Source organism: Gossypium raimondii, chromosome 8 (genome assembly GCF_025698545.1).
Source record: "Gossypium raimondii isolate GPD5lz chromosome 8, ASM2569854v1, whole genome shotgun sequence".
Lineage (NCBI taxonomy): Eukaryota > Viridiplantae > Streptophyta > Magnoliopsida > Malvales > Malvaceae > Gossypium > Gossypium raimondii.
In genome coordinates, this window is record NC_068572.1 from 45585827 (window position 1) to 45609719 (window position 23893).

At 32.3% G+C, this 23893-nt stretch overlaps 2 protein-coding genes across 2 annotated transcripts; both read left to right on the top strand.

Moving 5' to 3' along the window:
* Positions 1–2033: 2033 nt before the first annotated feature.
* LOC105791649 (protein ALTERED XYLOGLUCAN 9) lies at positions 2034–3169 on the top strand. The gene is made up of 2 exons (XM_012619821.2): positions 2034–2467; positions 2576–3169. Exons 1-2 carry the CDS (start codon positions 2176–2178, stop codon positions 2809–2811), a joined length of 528 nt encoding a protein of 175 aa, XP_012475275.1. The 5' UTR covers positions 2034–2175; the 3' UTR covers positions 2812–3169.
* A 5430-nt stretch (positions 3170–8599) lies between these two features.
* On the top strand, positions 8600–10908 carry LOC105791650 (40S ribosomal protein S13). The gene is made up of 5 exons (XM_012619822.2): positions 8600–8755; positions 8864–8936; positions 10014–10152; positions 10239–10425; positions 10619–10908. Exons 1-5 carry the CDS (start codon positions 8733–8735, stop codon positions 10650–10652), a joined length of 456 nt encoding a protein of 151 aa, XP_012475276.1. The 5' UTR covers positions 8600–8732; the 3' UTR covers positions 10653–10908.
* The last annotated feature ends 12985 nt before the right edge of the window (positions 10909–23893 follow it).

Genomic DNA, 23893 nt, shown 5'->3' on the forward strand with positions numbered 1-23893 from the left:
CTTTTTCATGGTTCTTTGTATTAACTTTCATTTAGACATACATAATCATTATACTTTTAATTATTTTCCAATTTAATCCTTAAAACTCACTTATAACTTCTCTTATTTCAATTATAAATTTCACAAGTTTATAATTTAATTCCTAATATCTTGAAAATTTATTATTTATTATAATTACACTTTAACTTCACTTTGTAACTAATTCACTAACACTTAACATTCCATGTAAACTTCCTAACACAATACTTTATTTCACACATAAACTTTTGTACACTTTACAATTTAGTCCTTATTATAAAAAATTAATGTAACTTGAAATTTTCTCACACATTCACTTTTTATATCATCACACTTCATCTGTATTCTCTTTTAAACATTCAAATTCACATAGCCTATTTTGTTTACTTTACAATTTATTCTCTTTTCCTACTACTTCAATATACCATTTTAATTTTCATACATAATATTAGCACATTCACAATTAATTCAACTAATTAAGCATACTTTATACTTGATTAAAATTAAATAAAGTAAATTTCTTGAAGTACTTACCTTGTCTCTTTAATTTCCTTAGTTTCTCTACCATTTTCTCCACTTTCACTTCCGATTTCTCTCTTCCAAGATGACATTTTAACTCTCTAATGTCTCTACTTCACTTCTTCTTTTGGGTGGTTATGAAAATTTCCAAAAAATTTGAGAGAAAAAGTGGGATTTCATAGTAAAGGACCAAATTATAAAGAAAAGAAAATTTTCTTTTCTTTCTCTTCTTCTCACATTGTAGCATGGAAAGATGAAGAGAATTCTTCATCTTTCTTTGCTTATATACTAAATATAATAATAATATAATATAATAATAATAATATAATATAATATAATTAAAAAATCAAATCAAAATATTAATAAACTAATATTTATTTATTTAATTAATCTAAAATACCACCAATATCATCATTGCCTTCTAGATTTATCTCTCTCTCTCTAATTGACCATTTTGCCCTTCATGTTCTTTTAAAATTTTATCCTTAGGTCATCACTTAATTTGGTAAAATTACGATTTAGTCCCTCATAATTCTCCACCTATTTAATTTGGTCCTAATTCATCCATTTTCCTTAGTTTTTAGATCATTCCACCCTTAAAATATTTGCACTATTGGTCCTTCAACTTTTTTATATTTACACTTTAACCCCTCAAATTTTGAGTATTTACTCTTGGGCAACAAAAGTTTTCTCACTTTTGCGATTTAGTCCTTTCTTGAATTAGTATATCATAATATACTTCCCAATGTTGAAATAACTCAAAATTTCCCTTTTTATCACTTTATTTCCTTATTTTATTATATCAATGATAATATCTTACTTTCTTACTGTAGTAATTTTCGGGGTATTACACATTATGGTATCCCAAACCCAATGTGTTGCCCACCCTATCCTCTATGGGGTTTAGTTGAGCCTTTCATTTAGAGCCCGTTCTCCTTTACGTTTTAGAAGGACTTTTTCAATAAAAAGTCCTTTTCTCTTAAAAGGAACAGAGAACGGCCTCCATCTCAGAAAAAAATTCACCATCAGAGAAGTCCTTTTCTCCAGATGAAGAAGTTAAAAATTTCTTCATTTCTTCAGCCAAAAGTGCTTTTGGCTGATAATTTCTATTTTTCTCCCCCAAAAATTGTTCTTTCCTCTGATTTTTTGCCTGAAATATCAAGTTCTTTGCTTTTGTTTCTTTTCCTCTGGTTCTTTGTTCATCTTCCGTCGGTGAGTTTCTTTTCTTCTTCTTCTCTTTAATTATTCATTATGATTTGTTTTTAGTTGTTCTCTGATTGTTTAGTGTTTAGCAAAAATTTTATAGAAATTTTACATTCTTCTATAAAGAATATTGTCAACTGAAATGGGTCAAAAAGCTATATTATCATTTGATTCTTATTAAAGATCTTTGATTGAGGTAAATATTATGTTTTCTATTTTGTTTGCTTATTATATTGTTTAAACATTATAGGTTCCTTAAACTTATGATTGAGGATAAGAAGAATGTATTTTCATTTGATTTTACTTCATTTTAGCAAGGAACCCGATGCTTCCCATTTGGTAAACGGCTCCTGGGTGTTGATCGCAGGTGATTCGCAAGCTCAATTGTTCACCCTCTCTCTATTGAATTTGCTTCTGGGTTCCGAACCCCAACGCATGGATTCTGTTAAAACTGTTTTGTTTAAGAGGCACAGTAATTACAGCATTTCAGTTGATGAAATCGGTATGAAATTGGATTTTGTTTGGGCACCTTATGTATTGAATTTAACCCATTTGTTGACGGATTTCAAGACCAAAAAGAAATACCCTAATGTTATGGTAATGGGGGTTGGTCTATGGCATATGCTTCATGTAAGCAACCCATCAGATTACGAACTTGTTTTGCAAACGCTAAAAAGTTCCTTGGTTTCTTTGTTTCCATTTTCAACAGATATCGCCAATGCCTATGGTTAGCAACTTTTCTCACCACAGTTTTCCTTTCGTTTATTCAAAGTATTCTAGTGCTGCTTTTGCTAGCATATGCTTCATTCTAATGCTCATTTAATTGTTTTTTCAGGCATAGCTGAAGTTGTTATTATGCTGGTCATAACTGCCTTGGTGACACTTGTAATGCTTCTGATATGGCAGACCAATTTGTTTATGGCTTTGTGTTTTCCACTCTTATTCGGGTCGATAGAGCTGATCCACTTCTTTGCTGTTCTATCGAAGGTCATGGAGGGAGGTTGGCTTCCACTTGTTTTTCTACTTTCTTTCTCACTGTCATGTACATTTGGCACTATGGCAATGTGTTGAAGTACCAGAGTGAGGTTAGAGAGAAAATATTCATGGATTTCATGATTGAACTTGGCTCCAAGCTTGGGACAGTGAGAGTTCCGGGGACATTTTAGAAAATATCCATGGATTTCATGATTGAACTTGGCTCCAAGCTTGGGACAGTTGTAAAGGTAGGGTTGGATATGGTTGACGGTGAAAAGAAGGCGGCTTTGGAGGCAAAATGGATGAAATTGCAAGTCGCGCAGCTGGAAGCGTATGCGAGGCGAACTGAATTTGTTGCTGAGCAAGCAAAGTTGTTGCTGAAATATTACAAGTCTGAAGACAAATAGTGGTTATTATGCATAGAGAGTAACTTATGGAGTTCTATCTCTGTTAAGCATATTTTGTTATGTTAATTGCTTAATCCTTTTTATTTTTGTCTCATTTGTTTGTTGGTCTGCCGCAAGCCTCAATTGGCCTTGATTCGGTGCTTACTTTGCTCCATAAACTGCTGCTGCTGCTGCCATATCTCTTAAATTAGTGCCCCGATGTTGAAGGAATATTAGCAAGTTTTTCTATTTCTATTAATTTGTCCTCCTTTAATTAGTTTGCTGGTACTTGCTTCACCTCCCAATTATTGCTATTTTGCTGCCATTTACCAAAAATTCCTGCTAAATTAGGTATTTCCTCACTTGTAAATCAAGCTGCTATTGGTCACCTTTTGATGTTCTGAAATGGTTGCGCTTCGTTGTGCATATCAGCGACTAAACATGTTCAAAAATCTGCTGCTATTTGGCTTAAACCTCCCCATCATCAGTCTTAATTCCCATCATTTTTGTTCCATTACCATTTAATTTGTTTTAAATTTTAGACGATAAATTTTAATGTTAAATTGATAAATTGTTAAATTCACTAGTTATTTTAAAATTTAAATAAAAAAATATAATATAAATTTAAATCAAAATTGATAATTTGTTACATTACATGGTATTGAAATTTAAGGTACTTTACATTACATGGTATTGAAATTTAAGGTACTAAGGAGCTTATCTATTCAAATTTAAATAAAATAATACAAATGTGTTAAAAGCATTAATTAAAAATAAAAATATTTTTATAATAATACAATTGTGTCAATATCTAATTACAAATATTTAATTATTATATTTACATATTTAAATATAGTTTATATATTCTAATTAAATTTAATAAATAATTAATATTAATTACTTAGAAATATTTAAAATTAATATTATATAACCAAATATTAACAATAAGTTATAATAAATTATTTTTTATATTTTTACTAAAATATCATAATATTAACTAGTTTGAACATTATTTAAATACATATTTGTTACTTTATAATATCATGTCTAAAATAGACATTTTATTCTTCAAAAGTACTTTTTGACAGCAATACCAAACACTCAAATTTTTCAAAAGCACTTCTCAAAATCACTTCTCAAAAGCACTTTTCCACAGCACTTCTCAAAAGTACTTTTCAAAAGCAATGAAGAACTAGCCATTATTGGTACAATTATATGTACAGCCTGATTTTAATTTTTAATTAAATCAAGCTCATATAATTGTTCAACCCAATAACTAGTTTATTAATCACAAAATACTATTTATCTAATCAAAATTAATTAATTCAATGAAATTATTTTCTCAATCTAATTCTAATCCTGTCATAATCATTACAACTATTGTATTAAGATATATGAGTAAATAAATTTAATTGTCCTATTTAGTAAAATTATGATGATTAATTAATTTAATTGTCCTATCTAATTACAATTATCAAAAGATTAAATTAGTTTCTAAGTCATCTCTTGTTCCTTTTCGAGAAAATGCATTTACTATAGATAGTAATTCATGCAACTTATTTCTCTTTCGCCATTCTCATTTGTAACAATCTGATTTTCAGTGGTGTCGGAAAGGTGATTTTGAAACTCCATTTTCGTAAATCAAGTCCGTAAATATTAAAAATAAATATTTACGGAGTTAGTATAAAAGTTTATTAGAGTTTGATCCTTCAATTTTTCCTATTAATTGCATAATTAAAGTATAGGGACTAAATTGTAAAAGTCTTATCACTATAGATTTTTAATTAGTCAAATGACCAAAATAGCAATTAAATCATTTCTTAACGAAAATTTAGTATGACATTAATAAATACTCGTAAATATTAAATTAATAATATTTACTGACTCTATTATCGGAATTATGATATCGAAACCACTGTTTTCGACACCATTGAAAACGGGTTGTTACACTTCTTTATGCATGATTGTTGTGTACTTATTTTCTGGAATTAGCAATCTAGTGGGGGATTGTTGGAAATTGTAGATTGCAAATTCATTAGATATTATTAATGGATCATTTAGTGCGATTCATGAGCAGTTATTTGGATTAGAAAGTGATGATTCATTCATCCAATGGATACATTTGATTTCCATAGGACATGTTTCTTCTAACAAGTATGTCCAATACGAATAAATAGAGGGACTATGATGCTTAAAAAGTTTATTATTACTACAATCAATCCAATTTCAGAAATTAGAGTAAGAGTTAGGGAATTCCTTGATTTTGCTAATCAAAGGAATTCAAAAAGCTTCGTTGTGTCCTAAGAGGACCTTTGTCTTAACCCTCTAGCAACTTTATGTGGGTGCAAATTGTTCTCTTTGGAAAGTGTCACCCGTGCCTCAAAGTCCACTGTTTTAATTCCATATCGTCTCTAGATCTGTCATTTTCACTCAAATTTTCTAACACCATCAACTACCGACTTTAAATCCTCCCACAACCATTTCCTCTTAAATGCCTACGGGCACCCATGGATGATAGAGAATACAAATTTCTTCATTGAATTGATATGTTGAATCCGAACATGCATGGATCGAAAATGATTATAAACAACTTCAACCTCATAGAATCATTCCAAAGAACCCAAATCCTATATGCAAACCCTCTAGCCTTAATTCTATGAGAGGATTAGAACTCTAATTTTTTATCAACTTAATCAAAGTATTAATTATTTAAACTAAAGCATAACATCGATAAAAAGTAAAAAGATTAAATTATATCAAATTCAAGTAAAAAACAAACTATACCCATAAGTAAATTATTGTACAGAGGCAAAAAAATCATAATTTGACCAAGTAAAAAAACCATCATACATTGCTTCCGTGGATGTTTTCCCTTTTCCATTTCATTGTGTAGAATAAATAGTTGGATAACCTTTGATTATGAACCTCCAATATTATTGAATTAAATATCTCGATTTTTTTTTTTGTGATAATTCTCAAAATCAAATTTGAACTCAATTATGTGGGGACCTTTTTTTATTATCATTTTTCTCAGTACTCACACTCAAGATGTAGGACAATCATGGTCCATGAGTGACCTCTTGCTCACCTCATTGTTGAATGTTGAGTGATGCTAAACTAAAATTTCATTTATTGATTTATTTTAAAAATACTCTTCTAGTAAAAAGGCACTATTCAAGTGAAATTCAAAAATACAGTATTTTGTTTGGGTGGTATGTCAAATTCCAAATCTTTTTTGCTACATTGAGGCTTTTATCATCATTTCACATTCTGGAAAAAGAAAAACCCAAAATGGGGATATTGGCCAATCATGATTGAATTTATGACTTTGTGTTGTCAGATTTCTGTGTCACCAAAATCATACTTTCATTTTCTTTCCCATTCTTACTATCATTTAAAACCCACGCATAAAATCTTTGTAACCCTTTTTTTTTCCCCAGCTTTTTAATTATACTTCTGCTCAGTTCCTTTCTAAAATTTGAAAATGGCACAACTGTTTTCAAGGGTACCTTTGAGTCTCCTTGGACAAACACTGGTAACAAGACACATGAAGGAGACAAGTGGAAGTTTCAAAAAGAAAAACCTGTAATTCTTGGAACAGTGGTTAGACAAAGACAAATCTCTGTCTCTTAATTATGCCCCCCTTTTGAATTGGGACTGTTCAGTGCATGACTCAATAGGGAAGTAGCTTTTGTTTTTAATTAAACCCTAAACATCTTTTCAGGTTTTTGTTTTTAGCCCACCTTTCTCTTTTCTTTTTCTCCCTTATTATTATTAGCTAAATTTCTTTATTAATTTCTGTTTTATGAGTAAGCTTTATATTTAGTTACTCTAATTTATCAATTTAGTATTGTTTTTATATTTAGGTTGGATCGATTAGTGAAATCAATTAATTTTAAAAATTACTTAGATTATCCGTTTGAAATAAGGGTTTGGATAGACTGATTCATGAACCATTTGAACTGATCCATAGTATAGATTGAACTATTTTTTAATTAATTTATTCAATTGAACTAGATAAAGTGGTTGGACAAATCGATATAATCGAACTAAGAATTGATGGTCTAATCAACTCGACCATTGATCTGGTTCTAAAAAAATTACAATCTTTCAAATATTAAAATTTCAACCCTAACCCAAAAGGTAACCGTGTAATCTGGACTGAAAGTTGAAAGTTAAAAAAAAATGGAGAAAAATGATTAACAACTCATTCTTAACATGAAAAATTAAATTTAACTCTATTATTCCCTGATCTATTCTTATTCAAATTATCATTGTATTTATGGTTGGAATTTTCTTATTTTAGTTTTATCCTTAGGGTGATAATAGTTTGATTTGGGTTAATTTTGAAAAGAATAAATGCAAATACTATGTAATATTTTGATTTCAAAAAAAAAACTGATTTTTAGTTTTTAAAATATTAAAATATGGACAATTATCTTTTACAGAAAAAAAACTGTTTAAGGGAATTAGGTTGATATCATTTATTTTAAAATATAATTAAAAATAATATTACTGATAAAATTATTACCCTTAAAATATTAAACATTTTAAATTATTTTCATATTTCTAATTTGTGAGCTGAAAATGAAACCGAATAAAATTCAAAATCAAAATATAATATTCTGGAAATTTTTGATCCTAGTGAAATGGAAAGGAAGATATGGGTGTCCATTAAAATAACAGTATAGAAAGGCTTTGTGGAGGAGACAAGACAAGACAAGACAAGCCAGTTTTACTTTTTAAAGGTTCAACTCTTATTTTTATTAATACTACTCCCTTTTTCAGGTCATGTGAACAACAACATCCACTGTGCCAAGGACATCGCACAATTCAGAGAGCCAATCGGCCATTTCCTTCTTACCAACCCTGAAGGAAAGGTCTTTTGTTATTTCTACATATCAAACAGTAATTTCTTTCTCCCCTTAATACTATTAATTTTGTACACTTAAACTCATTTGAATGCACGATTGGATATAGTGCGATACGTTTAATTTATTTTTTGTTTTATGTTATAGTATTTAATTTTACTACCATCATTATTTTTACACTAATCGTAGGTAAATATACTGTTCATACAAACCTACCCTTAATAATAATTTATTATCACCATTTTAACAATATATATATATATATATATATATAACTTAAAATTCAATGTCAATCAATAAAAATCTTTTTTCGTAAGTAATGAAGTATACATGTTGATGCAATTAAAATTTTAATAGTTAAGTTAATTGTTTGCAAAAGAAAATTAAAATTTGAAAGTTGAAAGTTGATAATCAAAATGATTAAAAAAGAAGAAGCAAATTGATAAAAGTGATAAATGTCAAAGATTAAATTTGTGATTGTATTTTTTAAATGGTTCAACTATACACAACATAACTAACCTATGTAGCCCATGATACCAAAAACAAATAGTAGGCCCAATATGTAGGAAATGTCCAGTACATAAAAACTGAACCAGAGAACCCCCATGGTCAAAGGCCCAACAGGTTACTAGCAAAGGACCAGAATGAAAACCCTAGCCCCAGCATCCTTTACTACTTTCTTTGCTAAAAGCAAGCAAGAAAGGAGCAGAGGTTCAGTGTCCGAGAGAGAAGCAGCCGTAAAGCTCGAAACTCTGCCGCCATGGGTCGTATGCATAGCCGAGGGTTTATATTTGCTCCCACTCTTCATTCTGATTTCCCTCTGAAAAACATTACTTTGATTGAATGATCTATATTTTTGTAGCTGCTTCATGATTTTATTGTTCTTTGCAGTAAGGGTATTTCCGCATCTGCTCTTCCGTACAAAAGAACTCCACCTAGTTGGCTCAAGATCTCCTCTCAAGATGTGAGTCGCTTGTTTTAACCGTGCTTTTTTAAAAAGAATAAATTTGGATTATTTATGTTAAAATTTATGAGCCGAATTATGTTCTATTATATATAATGAAGTTGCTCTTTATATTTGAATAATTGAATTCTCAATACCCATTTGATCACTATATAGCAGAAAAGAACCAGATATTATTATCAATGGAAGTTTCACTAATTTGTATCGAAAATGTTTATACTTATTGATCACAATACAACGATAACTCTGTTTAAAGTGTGAAGTTTTATCTTTAGGGTTTTAAGCTGGTCGCTTCGTGAAATTTTCAGGGTTTGAGTAGTAAAAATAACAAAAGATATGATTAAGTGAAAAATCGAAGGCTGTTTAAAAGGAAATAAATCAACCATCCACATCATGAGCCTCGATGAAACCGAGCTCCATTTACATCAGCTAATAGTAACTCAGTAATACTAACAGGTGGTACTTGAAAAACATGAATCCCTAAAGCCATATTATAAGCAGAATGCACCAAGGAGTCTGCAACTTGATTACCTTCCCTGCAAATATGTTGAATTATCACCTCCCAAGGTGTTCCTAGCAAACTATGAATTCTCCTTGTGATTATCCTTTTAAACAAAAAAAAAAAAAAAAAATTGAAGGCTGTTGGGAGAAATTTCTCAGTAGTTAGCATTTAAGGTTAGTTATTTCACAATAATATTTTTATATTTCGGGGATGTAGAATTATAATGACCATTTATTCTGGTGGATTAAATCTATCATTTTGTGACGTATATATAGTTCAAGTTTCGGGTATCTTACTTTCCAGTTCATATTAGTCTGGTTTATATATTCCACTAGTGTTGCCAGAAATTTTAGTGCTAAATGGATGGAGTGTTAATAGTTGTTAATTCATCATTTACTGACCTGTTTCTAATGGTTTCTCCTTAATGTTCTTAGGGCCTTTCTTTTCCGGGTTACATCCCTGAAATGTTGAGCTGCAAAACCCTTAATTTTTTTAGTTCATTCTTTCCTTAAAAGGAGTTTGTAGGTTGTGCACTTTTTAGGCAATATTCATTAATATTGTATTTCATCTTTTAGGTGGAGGAGAACATTTGCAAGTTTGCGAAGAAGGGTTTGACCCCATCTCAAATTGGTGTCATTCTCCGTGATTCACATGGGATTGCTCAGGTGAAGAGTGTTACGGGCAGCAAGATTTTGCGGATACTGAAAGCCCATGGTATAACTTCATTGTCGTCATCTTATGTTGCATTTATCCTCTGATGCGAAGGCAAACATTTGACTCATCCATTTGTTAATTGTCAGGCCTTGCTCCTGAAATTCCCGAAGATTTGTACCACCTGATTAAGAAAGCTGTTGCCATCAGAAAGCATCTTGAGAGGAACCGCAAAGACAAGGATTCCAAGTTCCGGTTGATCCTGGTTGAGAGCAGAATCCATCGCCTTGCCCGCTATTACAAGAAGACAAAGAAGCTTCCACCCGTGTGGAAATAGTGTGTATTCCTATCCCTACTTCCTTTTGATATTCCTCGACATGTATAAATCACGGTTATTAGAGGCATTCTCTCTTATAAAATGGCCTCCAACATGCATGAAATCTGTTTCTTCACCATTCTTATTGCTCAACTCTCTTGATCTAGAGGTTGGTTGTAACATGTAAACCTTAATGTGCTTTTGCTTTTGCAGCGAGTCGACTACTGCCAGCACCCTTGTGGCCTAAGGGAAGACACTGTTGGAACCAGCTTCTTGCGCTTTGATTGATGGACGCCTGGATATGGGTTGGAGTAGTAAAGTTTTAATTACATGCTATATTTATGCTTTTAAAGAACCAGTTCACATTATGGTTTGAAATTGAGATACTTAGGAGGGATAATATTATGTTTAGTGATCAGAATCATTTTTCTTGTCCATTTAAAATGTGTTGACGTTTTGGATCTTATCTTCAAAATGTTGTTACGTGGATTTATGTTTCCGAACCGTATCTGTTTAGGGGTTAGGGTTTAGTGAAGAAGCTTGAGCTTGACGGAATTTCACTTCCTATAGAACTCGAGTCTGATTTGAGATAAAGATCGAGCTGCTTGATTAACCTTGTTTTTTTCTGATGAGAAAATGAGTTTGATTTTAATATTGGATTTCAAACTTGATTATTTAGTTTGAGTTCAGATGGAAAATTTTCACAATTAAAATTTGTCTGATATAGCTTGTTTATGGTTGAGTGAAAATCTGGAGTTTCACTTTTAAAACTTGAGGTGAGATAAAAGTTTTTGTGATGAAAAAAATGACTGTTACAGCAAGTTGGAGTTAGAGGAAGCTGTTGAAGCTTAGGAGAAATGATAACAGTCTGTCAATCTCTCTTTTACTTCAGTTTTATATTGTAACTAAAATTGAATCTTAAGAAAAAATAAATATTTAAAAAACAAATTGATAAAATATATTTTAAATCCAAATTAGGAAATTTGCCACATGACAAGAAACTCAAAACCAGATAAAATTTGTAAATATTCCAAACCCAAAATCACTTCCCATTTTGTACTTTAAGATTCGAAGATTAGTAATTTTATTTTTTGTTAAATTTTTGGTACAAAATTTTGAAATAAAAAAAAATTGATTAGATAACCATGCAACTAAAAAATTGACTTAAGATTTAAAAAATAACTTTGAACACCTAAACTTTGAAATTTTAGAAATAAAAATACTAAATCCAGAAGGATTAAAATTTAAATTTATCAAAAGTATAAAAAGTTATATAGTAGATTTTAACTAAAATAAAATGAGATAAAAATTCAGTAGAATTGAAATCCGATTCAGGGGATTTTTTAAACGAGGAGGCGGGCAAATTTTCAACCAATTTGTTTTGTTGCCATTGTTATTCAATATTTTTAAATCGGATAAATGGTGGAATCGATCGAATCATCGATTCTTATTTGAATACTAATCGTACTTGTTAATAATGTAAAGGGAAAAATATCTAAACTTGTTCACTTCTTCTATATTGGTATCTATGGTTTTTTTTTTTTTGTCTTAGATTGGTACCCGTACTTTTTTTCAGTCCACGAGTTTGATACCTGAGTCTAACAGCGTTAATTTTTTGCTAACATGGCAGCGCTGGCCATTCGCGCGTTGCCACATGTCACCCTCTTTGATGCAAATTAGATCCATTTATTACTTTTCCTTTCATTTTCTCTTTTAATTATTTTTCCTTTAAAAAAATAATAAAACATTTTTCTCTTTCTTCCAAAACAAATCACGATTCTAGTCATTTTTCATTTTTTTTTGTTCATTTCTTCTCTTTTCTCTTTTCTATCTTCTATTCTTTTTCTCTCTATTCATCTTCTTCTAGCCCTAGCCGCTGCCGCCATGAGTTGCTGCCATCCATGGCCTTCTCCAACCATCAAAACCCTTCTCTCTTCCTCGTCTTCTCAAATCTTGTTTTGTATTTCCAAGAAAATCTCTTTAAATCAAATAAAAATAAAAATCAAAGCTTGATCCTTGAGCTTTTGAAATTATACTCTCCGGCAGTTGATGAAAGGCTAAGAGGCTTTTGGTGAGGCTTAGAGTGAGTTGATGAGCCAAAGGAAGCAGTAGTAGTGACATTGCCACGGCAACAACAGAGAATTGATTTTCTTGAAGCCTAGTAGAAGTTCTTCAGGTCATGGAGTAAAGGGTCAACAGATTCAAGGGAGGAATTGCCCTTGTCCTTCATTAAATCCATAGGATTTCTAGGGTTTTATAAATTCTAATAAAAATTCATTACGTTTATTTTTTTTTTTTGGATTTGTTTGTTATGGAGAAAACAGGGGTTTTGACTATTAAGATTCTACAACTTTTTCTTTCTTGGTTTTGATTGAAGCATTGTTAGTTTAGTACCATGTTTTTTTGAATCGAACCGGTCAGATAATCCCTTTTATTTTTTTATCACTTCCTGATGGGTGTCGAAACCATTAAATAATAACAATAATAACAGTATAGAGCAGTGGGGTCGAATCTACAGGGACTGGCTATCTAATTTCGTCTTTTTCCGTGACCAGAATCGTTGTCGCGGTCATAGTCATGCCCATGACCTATGCGTAGCAAAGTTGAAAAAAAAAATGGGGGGTTTAAATTGATAAAGATAAAATAAGAAAATATGAAGTATACTAAAATAAAATAAAAATAGATTCGAAATTGCAAAAAAAAAAAATTTTTAAGCAAATAAAGTAAATTGGTAAATAAAATATTTTTTAGCTTAGCCTTAGCCTCGGTGTACTCCAATCTTGAATCGATTCTTGAAATAGATTTTTTCTTCCAAGCGATAAGCTGGTTATAGCAATCGAGGATCCCTCAAACCGCCAACTCTTCCTCTCGTAGTCGATCCCAATATCACCTTCAAATCGACCCTTGTCGTATTTCCAACCACGTGATACGTATCCGCAATTTAAGACTTCGACAACCTTGCGATCTGAAAACCAAAACTCAAATTAACGACCTCAACCGTATGGATCGTTTAAATCTGATCATTATCTCCCCTTACGGAATCCAACTAGCTTTTTTCAATTGAACACGCCAATTTGTTCGTGGGATTTTGAATACAGCACTGCTGATTCAACTTCCCAACTGTACGCCAAACAATTCTAACCCAACGCGCGTTTTTCGAATTGAAATCGAATCAACTTTAAGGGACGAATTTATACTATCCCATATATTGGAGAGAGCAAATACCGAATTGTAAAGTATTTAGTGTAGGTTAATATCTCACGATTACTTTGTCGAAGCAATAACCGAGCTAAAGCTAAGAAGGGTTTAGTTAATCATGAAAAGAATCATGCTTGAAAATAAATTGTTTAAATGGAATTGTGGAAAGTAGAAAGGGGAAAGGCCTTGGAAGGCAATTAAACCAAAAATGTTGAAAACAAAAGAATAAAAGAAGAATGAAACGGCAGAATTGAATCGCAAAGACGCAGGAGGGGAAAAAATAGAGAATTCATTAAATGCCAAAGGAAAAGTGTGTGTGTCTAATTGGCTATAGCCACTAGGTATTTATACACACTTCTAGTGCTAAAATTTAGCTAGATTTTGCCTAAAAATTATCACTAAATAAATTAAAATTTAAAAATCAAATTTAAACTAGAGATGAAATTTAAACTAGTTACAAAGTTTTAACAATATTAAAAATCCTTCAATCTTTATCTAACCACTTTTAAAAAAAATCTTCAACCCTTCAATATTTATCCAGTCATCTTTGAATCTTCAATCATTCAATCAAGCCCCCCTCTTTGCTTTTTGTTCCAATTTAGCCCCTTTTGTAAGAGTTTGAATTCAGCACACCAACTTCATTCTTGATAAGAAAAACCCAAATTCAATAGCATTTTATCCGATAATTAGCCAAACATAAATATATTAAAAATATGAATTTGTCTTGCTATCAAATTCCCCCTACTTAGCCGATGTTTATCCTCAAGCATGATAACCACTAAAAATAATTCGTCAATCCTTTTCAAAATCAAAACCCCCTTTTCAAGTCAAGCATATTGCAAATAATGAGATGAATAAAAAATAAACAATTGCTAAACTCAATCAATAAGCATTTTATAAAATCTTGAACAGTATGTCAAATTCAATTATTTAACTAAATTTAGGCTTAATCGAACATGCGAAACAATCATACCAATATATACTTTTATTTATATTTTTTTATTATTTACTATTTATTTTTTTCTTTTTTTTCAAACGTAGTCAAGTCTTTTAACGCAAAGTGATATGACAACCAAAGCACCTCACCCCGGCTACTCAACCCGACACGTTCTCTTTATTTAATTATTTATTTTTAACGAATTTGAGACATAATCAAACCTTTTGATGCGAAACGAGATGACAGCCCAAGCACCTCATCCTGGTTACTCAATTTCATATGTCCCTAATCGATATATTTCTCATTTCTCAAGGCAACTCGGTTAGCAGAATGTTACAAGCTTCGACTAGTCACCAAAATTTTTGACTCGAAATGAGATGACAACGCAAACACCTCATCCCGGTTAACTCAACTTGGTCAGATTCCCAAATCTTCACTCTTAACCAAGTTATTAGCAAATTTATTTATTTATTTAAACGAGTACTTTCATTAGACAAGTTTAAAAGAGCCAACAATTTTCATGAAATATTAACTAAGGCATAACATTTTCAATTCTACAAAATATTCATTGATCAAGCAAGCAATAGTTATTCATGATTCACCCACTTATTTAAGTAAACTAAACATAAAAATTAGAGGTTTATTTTCGAAAATAATTAAGAAATTATTCTTAGCAAAACACATGCAAAGAAGAAAGTATGACACGATCCCCCCTACTTAGCCCACATTGCCCCTAATGTGCAAAAAGAATAATAAAAGTTGAGGCAAAGTGTACTCCCCGTATATATTCAATGGGTCGGAGGACGGTGGGAGGGACCGCTTTGTAGTATGTTGAGGATGCTTGAGATGTTGGCTTCCATTGTTTTTAGGCGAGCCTCAATGCAATGAAGTTGTTCATCTACAGTAGAAGGTGGTTGCTTCTCTTATTCTCTAGTAGCTGGATCGCATCTTCATCGAAAGACTTTATTTCTTCGAGTGGTTCGTGTACATGAAATATAACGCGAAAAAATTGATTAAACAATATTTTATTTAATTATCAAATTAAACTAGAATTCAATATTAAATAAAATAAATTACTAAATGAAAATAAATGTGGTTGCCTCCCATAAAGCGCTTTTGTTTAACGTCTTTAGCTGGACGACCTAGAAAATTTAATCGTTTGGCTCCTTGAAAAATAATTCCTCTACTACGTATACTTGAAAATTCTTGTAAAAGGGTTTTAACCTTTGTCCATTGACTTTCAAATATTTCTCGGACTCCTCATTTTTAATTCGACTACACCATGATGAAATAATTTAGTAACAACAAAAGGACCAAGCCATTTGGTTTGAAGTTTACTTGCAAAAATCCTCAGTGCTGGGTTGTAAAGTGACATTTTTTTACCAATTAAAAATTGTTTGCGAGATATTCTTTGGTCATGAAACGCCTTGGTTTTATCTTTATAAATTTGGGCATTTTCATATGCGTTAAGTCAAATCTCTTCAAGCTCTTGAATATCTAATTTTTGATAATTACCTGCGGCATCCAACTCCATGTTACATCTTTTTACTGCCCAAAATGCCTTATGTTCTAACTCCATTGGAAGGTGACACGGTGTACCGAATATGAGTCGGTAAGGGGACATTCCTATGGGTACCTTGTAAGTAGTTCGGTACGCCTATAATGCATCGTTTAATGTAAGCTCTAGTACTTTCTATTTGGTTACACGGTCTTTTCCAGAATCGACTTTATTTTGTGGTTCAAAACTTCCGCTAAACCGTTTGTATGTGGGTGATAAGCCGTGGCCATACGTTGTATTACCCCATACTTTTTTAGTAGAGTATCAGTTATCTTGTTGCAGAAATGAGTTCCTCGATCGCTGATTAATGCTCTCGATATGCCAAACTTGGAAAAAAATAGAGTATATTAGAAAATCCACTGCAGTTTTAGCATCAGCATGTCAGGTAGTTTTAGCTTCTACTCATTTAGATACATAATCTACAGCAAGAATAATGTAAACATTATTAAATGATGAAACAAACGGTCTCATGAAATCGATGACCCACACATCAAAAATTTCGCATACATGTATAGGTGTTAGGGGCATCTTATTTTTCTAGCTTAAGTTCCCCACTTTTTGACATCTCTCTAGCAAGTTTTGCAAAATAAATAAGCATCATGATATATGTGTAACACCCTTAACCCATATCCATCACCGGAACAGGGTTACGGAGTATTACTAGAGTTTACAAATCAAATACAGTTAACTCATTTCATTTACTCTTCATATTAGAAATCAAACATATTGTCCTTTAAATGGGCCTTCGAGGCCCAAAATACATATTAGAATCAAGTTAGAACTAAAGCGAAAACTCAGAGAATTTTTTGCAAAATTTCAAAATTTTGCCTAGGTGCAAGGGACACACGCCCGTGTGGCCAGGCCGTGTGGCTCACACGGTCAAGTGACACACCCGTGTTCCAGGTTGTATGGGCATCTGATGTTAGGCACACGACAGTGTCCCAACCCGTGTCCATACCCATATAACTCTCTGACTTGGGTCACACGACCAAGCCACACGCCCATGTGCTAGGTTGTGTGTAGGTGCAGGGGTCACACGGCCAAGTTACACGCCCGTGTGAAAAATTCTGAGCATTTTGTTTTGAATTTTTAAGATCTTGGGGACACACGATCAAAACACACGCTCATGTGCTAGGCCGTGTGTCACATACGGTTGAGTCACACGCCCGTGTCTCTGCCCGTGTGAACAAAATAAGACCATTTGCAAGCTTTATTCCTCACCCAATTTGTCTTCCACTTAGATCAACACTTTAAAACATTCACCAACCAATTTAAGACATTAAAACCAAGCCAAAATTAATTCTCATGCATGGTATATCAGAACATTTATTTAATCATCCAACTTACTCAAATGATCATATACATCCAACTTACTCAAATGATCATATACTTACTTAAACATGTTTATACCTAAAATACCAATCAAAGCACACTCACATACCAAACATAATACAACCTCATGCATATATATATACATTAAACATACCATCACTAGCCATTCCAATGGCTAATTACAACCAAAACATTTCATTATTTGGCCTAACTTAGCTTATACATGCCATTATGCTAAAAGTAATATACTAACTATACCAAAGTGAGCTGAAGGATGGTGTGATCTTGCTCTGACCCGCTTTCAACCTTTACGAGCTACCGAGTACTATAAAATAGAGGAAATAAACAGAGTAAGCATTTAATGCTTAGTAAGTTCATATAACTGGAAATTTAACTTACCATTCATTTCTATTAAAGTAAACATACAAAATGCATCCAAAAAATTTGGCTAATAGCCTAAACACCCAACTTCATCAAAATATGTTAGTCATTGTAATTCACACAATTTAAAGAAACATGAATGAGCTCATCATGTAATAACTTTGATATACATATACTTTTCTTATCATATTTCCCTATAACATGTACATTTTCAATGACAAATCATTTCAAGTTCATTTTAACCATGTCAGAACTTTGCCCATTGAATTTATTTGAAATTATCGATGGACACACATATAGTACACTTAAAGTGTACAAAACTGTAATCCATCAATTTATATTCAAGGGTACTCATTAGAGTACATAATCAAGAAGCACTCTTTCGAGCTATATAACAAGAAGCTCATGTGAGCCATGTAACAGGAAGCTTATCTGAGCTATAACAGGAAACTCATAAGAGTTTAAAACAGGAAACTTATTAAGCTTAACAGGTAACTCCGAAGAGTTATTATCAAGGAGTTCCGAATAACCATATAATAGGAAGTTCAAGCGAGCCATATCAGGAAACTCATAAAGAGCCTATATCGAGATGCTCATAAAGAGCTACAGTATGTTCGCATTATATACATGATCCATACCGATCATATAATAGGACGCTTACAAAGAGCTGCGGTATGTCCGCAACACATACATGATCAATACCGATCGGGATGCTTGCAGGAACCATGTAACGGGAAGCTCGAGAGGGCTTATAACAAAATGCTCTTTCGAGCTATGGTGTGTCCGCAACATATATAAGATCACAACTAATACAGAAAATACTGTATCCATTGAGTTTCATTTATTCAAACGAGACTTATTACTTATCGGGCATTATCGGACATGTGATCAATTTCATACATAAGATAAGACATTTATACAATTCACAAATATACAACATTCAATTCAAACATATTAATATAAATGATTTAGTTACACGAACTTACCTCGTCACTTGCTCGTATACAGAAATCTACTAATCTGATACTTTTTCTTTTCCTCGATCTAACTCTTTATTTAATCTTTCCAGATCTATATAAATGAATTTAAAATTAATTTAACACATTTCATATTCAATTCAATCCAACTTACATCTTAGGCAAAAGTACCATTTTTCCCTTATACTTTTCCAATTTAGTCCCTAGGCTTGGAAAAAGGAAATTCATGCAATTTAATCCTTATTCCAAGCCTAGCCAAATTTTCCATATAACATTTACAGCCCATATAATTCATAAAATTCAGAATTTTTCCATGAATTTTACATTTTTATAATTTAGTCCCTAAATCACAATTTCATCAAAATTCTCTTTACAAAAGTTGTTTATCTATCAACAACCTTTTATTTTCTACCATAAATTTCAAAATTTCAGCATACTCATCCATGGAAATATTTTAAAACTTTGATAACCTTGCAAATTGATCCTCAAAATAGATAGATTAAGTTATTACGATCTAGGAAATGTAAAAATTACTGAAAACGGGACAAGATTGCTTACCTAATTAAGCTTGGTTGATGTCTTTTCTCTTAGATAGGGTTTCCATAAAAGTAAATTGGGGAAGATGATGAATAAGATGATATTAGATTTTTATCATCTTTAATTATTTTAATTTCCAGTTTAGTCCTTTCTTTTCTTGAATTTCCATGGATGAGTCATTATAATTATCTACTAACTCCATTTAATGGTCTAATTGTCATATAAAGACCTCAAGTTTTGAATTCCATAGCTATTTACTATCTATAACTACTAGAACTCAACTTTTTCATTTTATGCTATTTGGTCCTTTCTATAATTAAACATGTAATCGGTAAAATTTTTATAACAAAATTTTCATATGTCTTTCCTATCATAATGCTGACCATGTAATAATATTAAAATAAATTTCTTTCTGACTCATATTTGTGGTCCCAAAACCATTATTTCGATTTCACTAAAAATGGGCTGTTACAATATGTGTGGCCAAAATAATCCACACTCAAGTACCTTATGTGCGGCGCATTTAGGATCGAAATGCCCTCCACAAGCATAAAAATGACAAAATGAAAGGATAGATTGTACCTTAATTTTTGCGACACATCGTCGAATTACCTAATCGAAGTAGTGTTTCCATATGCATGGATCGTCCCAAATATAATTCTGTGAGTCTCTTTTGAGCTTGTCCTTATCAAAACATGATAAGTTGTAAGAAACAATATCTGTAGCGAGGTAATTTACCATATCTACAAACCATGGGTAAACTGTTTGAGCTGACAGAAGACTTTCATCTGGGAAGTCATTTTAAGAGGTGTGTCATCTTTTGAGAAAGGAATTTGACTTAGATGATCAGCTACTAAGTTCTCACTTCCTTTCTTGTCCTTAATCTCGAGATTAAATTCTTGTAAGAGAAGAATCCATCAAATTAGCCTAGGTTTTGCCTCTTTTTTCCTGTTCAAATATTTCAACGCTGTATGGTTAGAAAAAAACAATAACCTTAGTGCCTAATAAATACGATCTAAAATTTTCCAAAGCAAAAACAATGGCTAATGGTTATTTTTCAGTAGTTGAGTAATTGCTCTGGGCAGCATCTAATGTTTTAGAGGTGTAGGATATGACGTGAGGTTCCTTCCCAATTCTTTTCCCAAGGACAACTCTTACACTTTGGTCACTTGCATCGCACATGAGCTCGAAAGGGTAGTCTCAATTTGGCAGTTGTACTATCAGAGCTGAAACAAGCTTTTTTTTTTCGAATTTCGAACGCGTCTTTGCACGCTTGATCAAATTTGAACTCTTTATCTTTTTACAAGAGATTGCAAAGCAATCGCGAAATCTTAGAAAAGTCCTTAATAAAACGTCTGTAAAAACCTGCATGACCACGAAAAGAACGAATTTTCTTCACAGTTGTGGGGTATGGAAGTGAGTTGATAACATCAGTTTTGGCCTTATCGACCATGATCTCTTCAGCGCAAACAATATGCCCTAAAATCAATCCCTTATCTACCTTAAATGACATTTTTCATAATTAAGAATTAGATTAAATTCTAGGTATCTCTCCAAAATTTTAGCAAGATTTGATAGACATTCATTGAAAGAATTACCATAAACTGTAAAATCGTTCATAAATACCTCAATTATTTTCTCGACATAGTCAGAAAATATACTTATTATACACCTCTAGAATGTGGCTGATGCATTGCAAAGTCTAATGATATCCGTCTGTAGGCGAATGTGCCAAAGGCACAGGTAAATGTTGTTTTCTCTTGTCCTCTGGTGTCACTGGAATTTGGAAAAAACCTGAATAACCATCAAGACAACAGTAGTGAGTTTTTCTCGCTAAACGTTCTAACATTTGATCAATAAAAGAAAGTGGAAAATGATCTTTTCGAGTTAAAGAATTTAACTTTATGTAATCTATACAGACTTTCCACCCATTTTGGACTTGAGTGGGAATTAAATCTCCTGTTGCATTTTTTATTACATTCATACCATTTTTCTTAGGTACCATATGAATTGGGCTGACCCAGTTACTGTCAGAAATTGGATAGATCATCCCGGTATCGAGTAGCTTTTGAACTTCCTTTTTGACAATATCCATTATTGGTGGATTAAGGCGTCTTTGAGCTTCTATCTTGAGGTGGCCCTAGGAAGTTCCCAACGACATCTATTTGTGCAGTTGTGTCTTTAAGTAAAATCAGGCACGAATCGGTAGGATGATTAGGCTTAACACAAATCCCGCACAACTGAGCTGGGTTCGTCTGTCTTGCAAGTATATTTTTAACCACATTAGTAAGTTCATCAATCTTATTTACTATGGAAGGAGTACTTAGCTCATGAGCCCTTTTCGTAGGTTCCATAGGTGTTCGATACTGTTGACAATTTACAACCATAGTCGAAATTAATTCCCTAGCTATTTGGGGAATCATGTTCACTAGAGCCCCTCATTAGCAGCATCAATCATCTTCATTTTCATTGAGAGTAACCCCTCATAGAAATATTGTAAGAATGACTGTTCAGGAAGACTATCTTGTGGGCAACTTGCACACAACTTCTTGTATCGCTTCCAATATTCATAGAGTGATTTTGCTTCTTTTTGTTGTATTCCGATTATACTCCTCCTTAATTTGGTTGCTCGAGCTATTGGGAAAAACCTGTCAAGAAACAATTGAGACATATTAGTCCAAGTATTAACAGATCCCGGAGGTAAATAGAACAACCATTCTCTAGCAAAGTCAGCTAATGAAAAAGGAAAAGCTCGTAGTTTTATTTGATCCTCAGTTACTCCTTCTGGTTTCATGCTCAGACAAATCATGTGGAACTCTTTCAAATGAGTATGGGGGTTCTCATTTTTCAAACCGCGGAAAGTATGCAATAAATGTATTAATCTCGACTTTAACTAGAACGGTGTTTCGCCCACCGGATAAGTTATATATAGCGGTTGTTGTTCATTTGGTGCAGCTACAAGTTGACATATAGTTTGATCAGCCATTTCGTCTGAATTTTTGGATGAGTAAATATCTTCGGTGTAAGATTATTCTTCAAAGTCGGGTTGTGGTTGTTTACTGCATCGAATGGCTTCTCTTCGAAGTGTTCGAGCCAACTTTTCTATTTTCAGTTCAAATGTTAGAGTCCTCGATTCTGTCCTAGTCATAAAGAAAATAAACAAAAATTAGAAGTTTTTACTAATCCCTGGCAACGGTGCCAAAATTTGATAGGCATCGAAACCACCAAATAAAAATTCCTACGACAAAATAACAGTAATAGCAATATAGAGTAGTAGGGTTGAATCTACAGGGATTGGTTATCTAATTTCACCTTTTTTTCGTGACTAGAATCGCTGTCGCGGTCACAGTCGTGCCCACGACCTATGCGTAGAAAAGTTGAAAAATAAAAAAATAGGGGGTTTAAATTGATAAAGATAAAATAAGGAAACATGAAGTGTAATAAAATAAAATAAAATAAAAACAAATTCGAAATTGTAAAAAAAAAGTTTAAGCAAATAAAGTAAATTGGTAAATAAAATCTTTTTTAGCTTAGCCTTAGTCTCAGTGTACTCCAATCTTGAATCGATCCTTGAAATAGATTTTCTCTTCCAAGTGATAAGCTGGTTATAGCAATTGAGGATCCCTCAAACCGCCAACAATTCCTCTCATAGTCGATCCCGGTATCACCTACAAATTGACCCTTGTAGAATTTCCAACCACGTGGCACATATCCACAATTTAAGACTTCGACAGCCTTGCAATCTGAAAAGCCCAACTCGAATTAACGGCTTAATCGTGTAGGTCGTTTAAATTCGATCACTATCTACCTTGACGAAATTCAACTAGCTTTTTCCAATTGAACACACCAATTTGTTCGCGGGATTTTGAATATAGTACCGCCGACTCAACTTCCCAAATGTATGCCAAATGATTCCAACCCAACACGCGCTTTTTAAATTGAAATCGAATCAACTTTAAGGGACGAATTTGTACTATCTCATATACTGGAGAGATATCGAATACCGAATTGCAAAGTATTTAGTGTGGGTTCATATCTCATTATTACTTTGTCGAAGTGATAACCGAGCTAAGGCTATAAAGGGTTTTAGTTAATTATGGAAAGAATCATGCTTGAAAATAAATGGTTTAAATGAAATTGTGGAAAGTAGAAAGGGGAAAGGCCTTGGAAGACAATTAAACCAAAAATGTTGAAAACAAAGGAAAGAAAAAAGAAAGAAACAACATAATTGAATCGCAAAGACGCAGGAGGGGGGAAAATAGAGAATTTATTAAATGCCAAAATAATCCTAAATATTATCACTAAATAAATCAAAATTTAAAAATCAAATTTAAACTAATTATAGAGTTTTAATAATATAAAAAATCTTTCAATCTTTATCCAGCCACTTTAAAAAAATCTTCAACCCTTCAATCTTTATCCAGTCATCTTTGAATCCTCAATCTTTCAATTCTTTGCTTTTTGTTCCAATTTAGTCTCTTTTTGTAAGAGTTTGAATTCAGCACACCAACTTTATTTCTGATAAGAAAAAACCAATCTTTATCCAGCATTTTATCCTATAATTTACT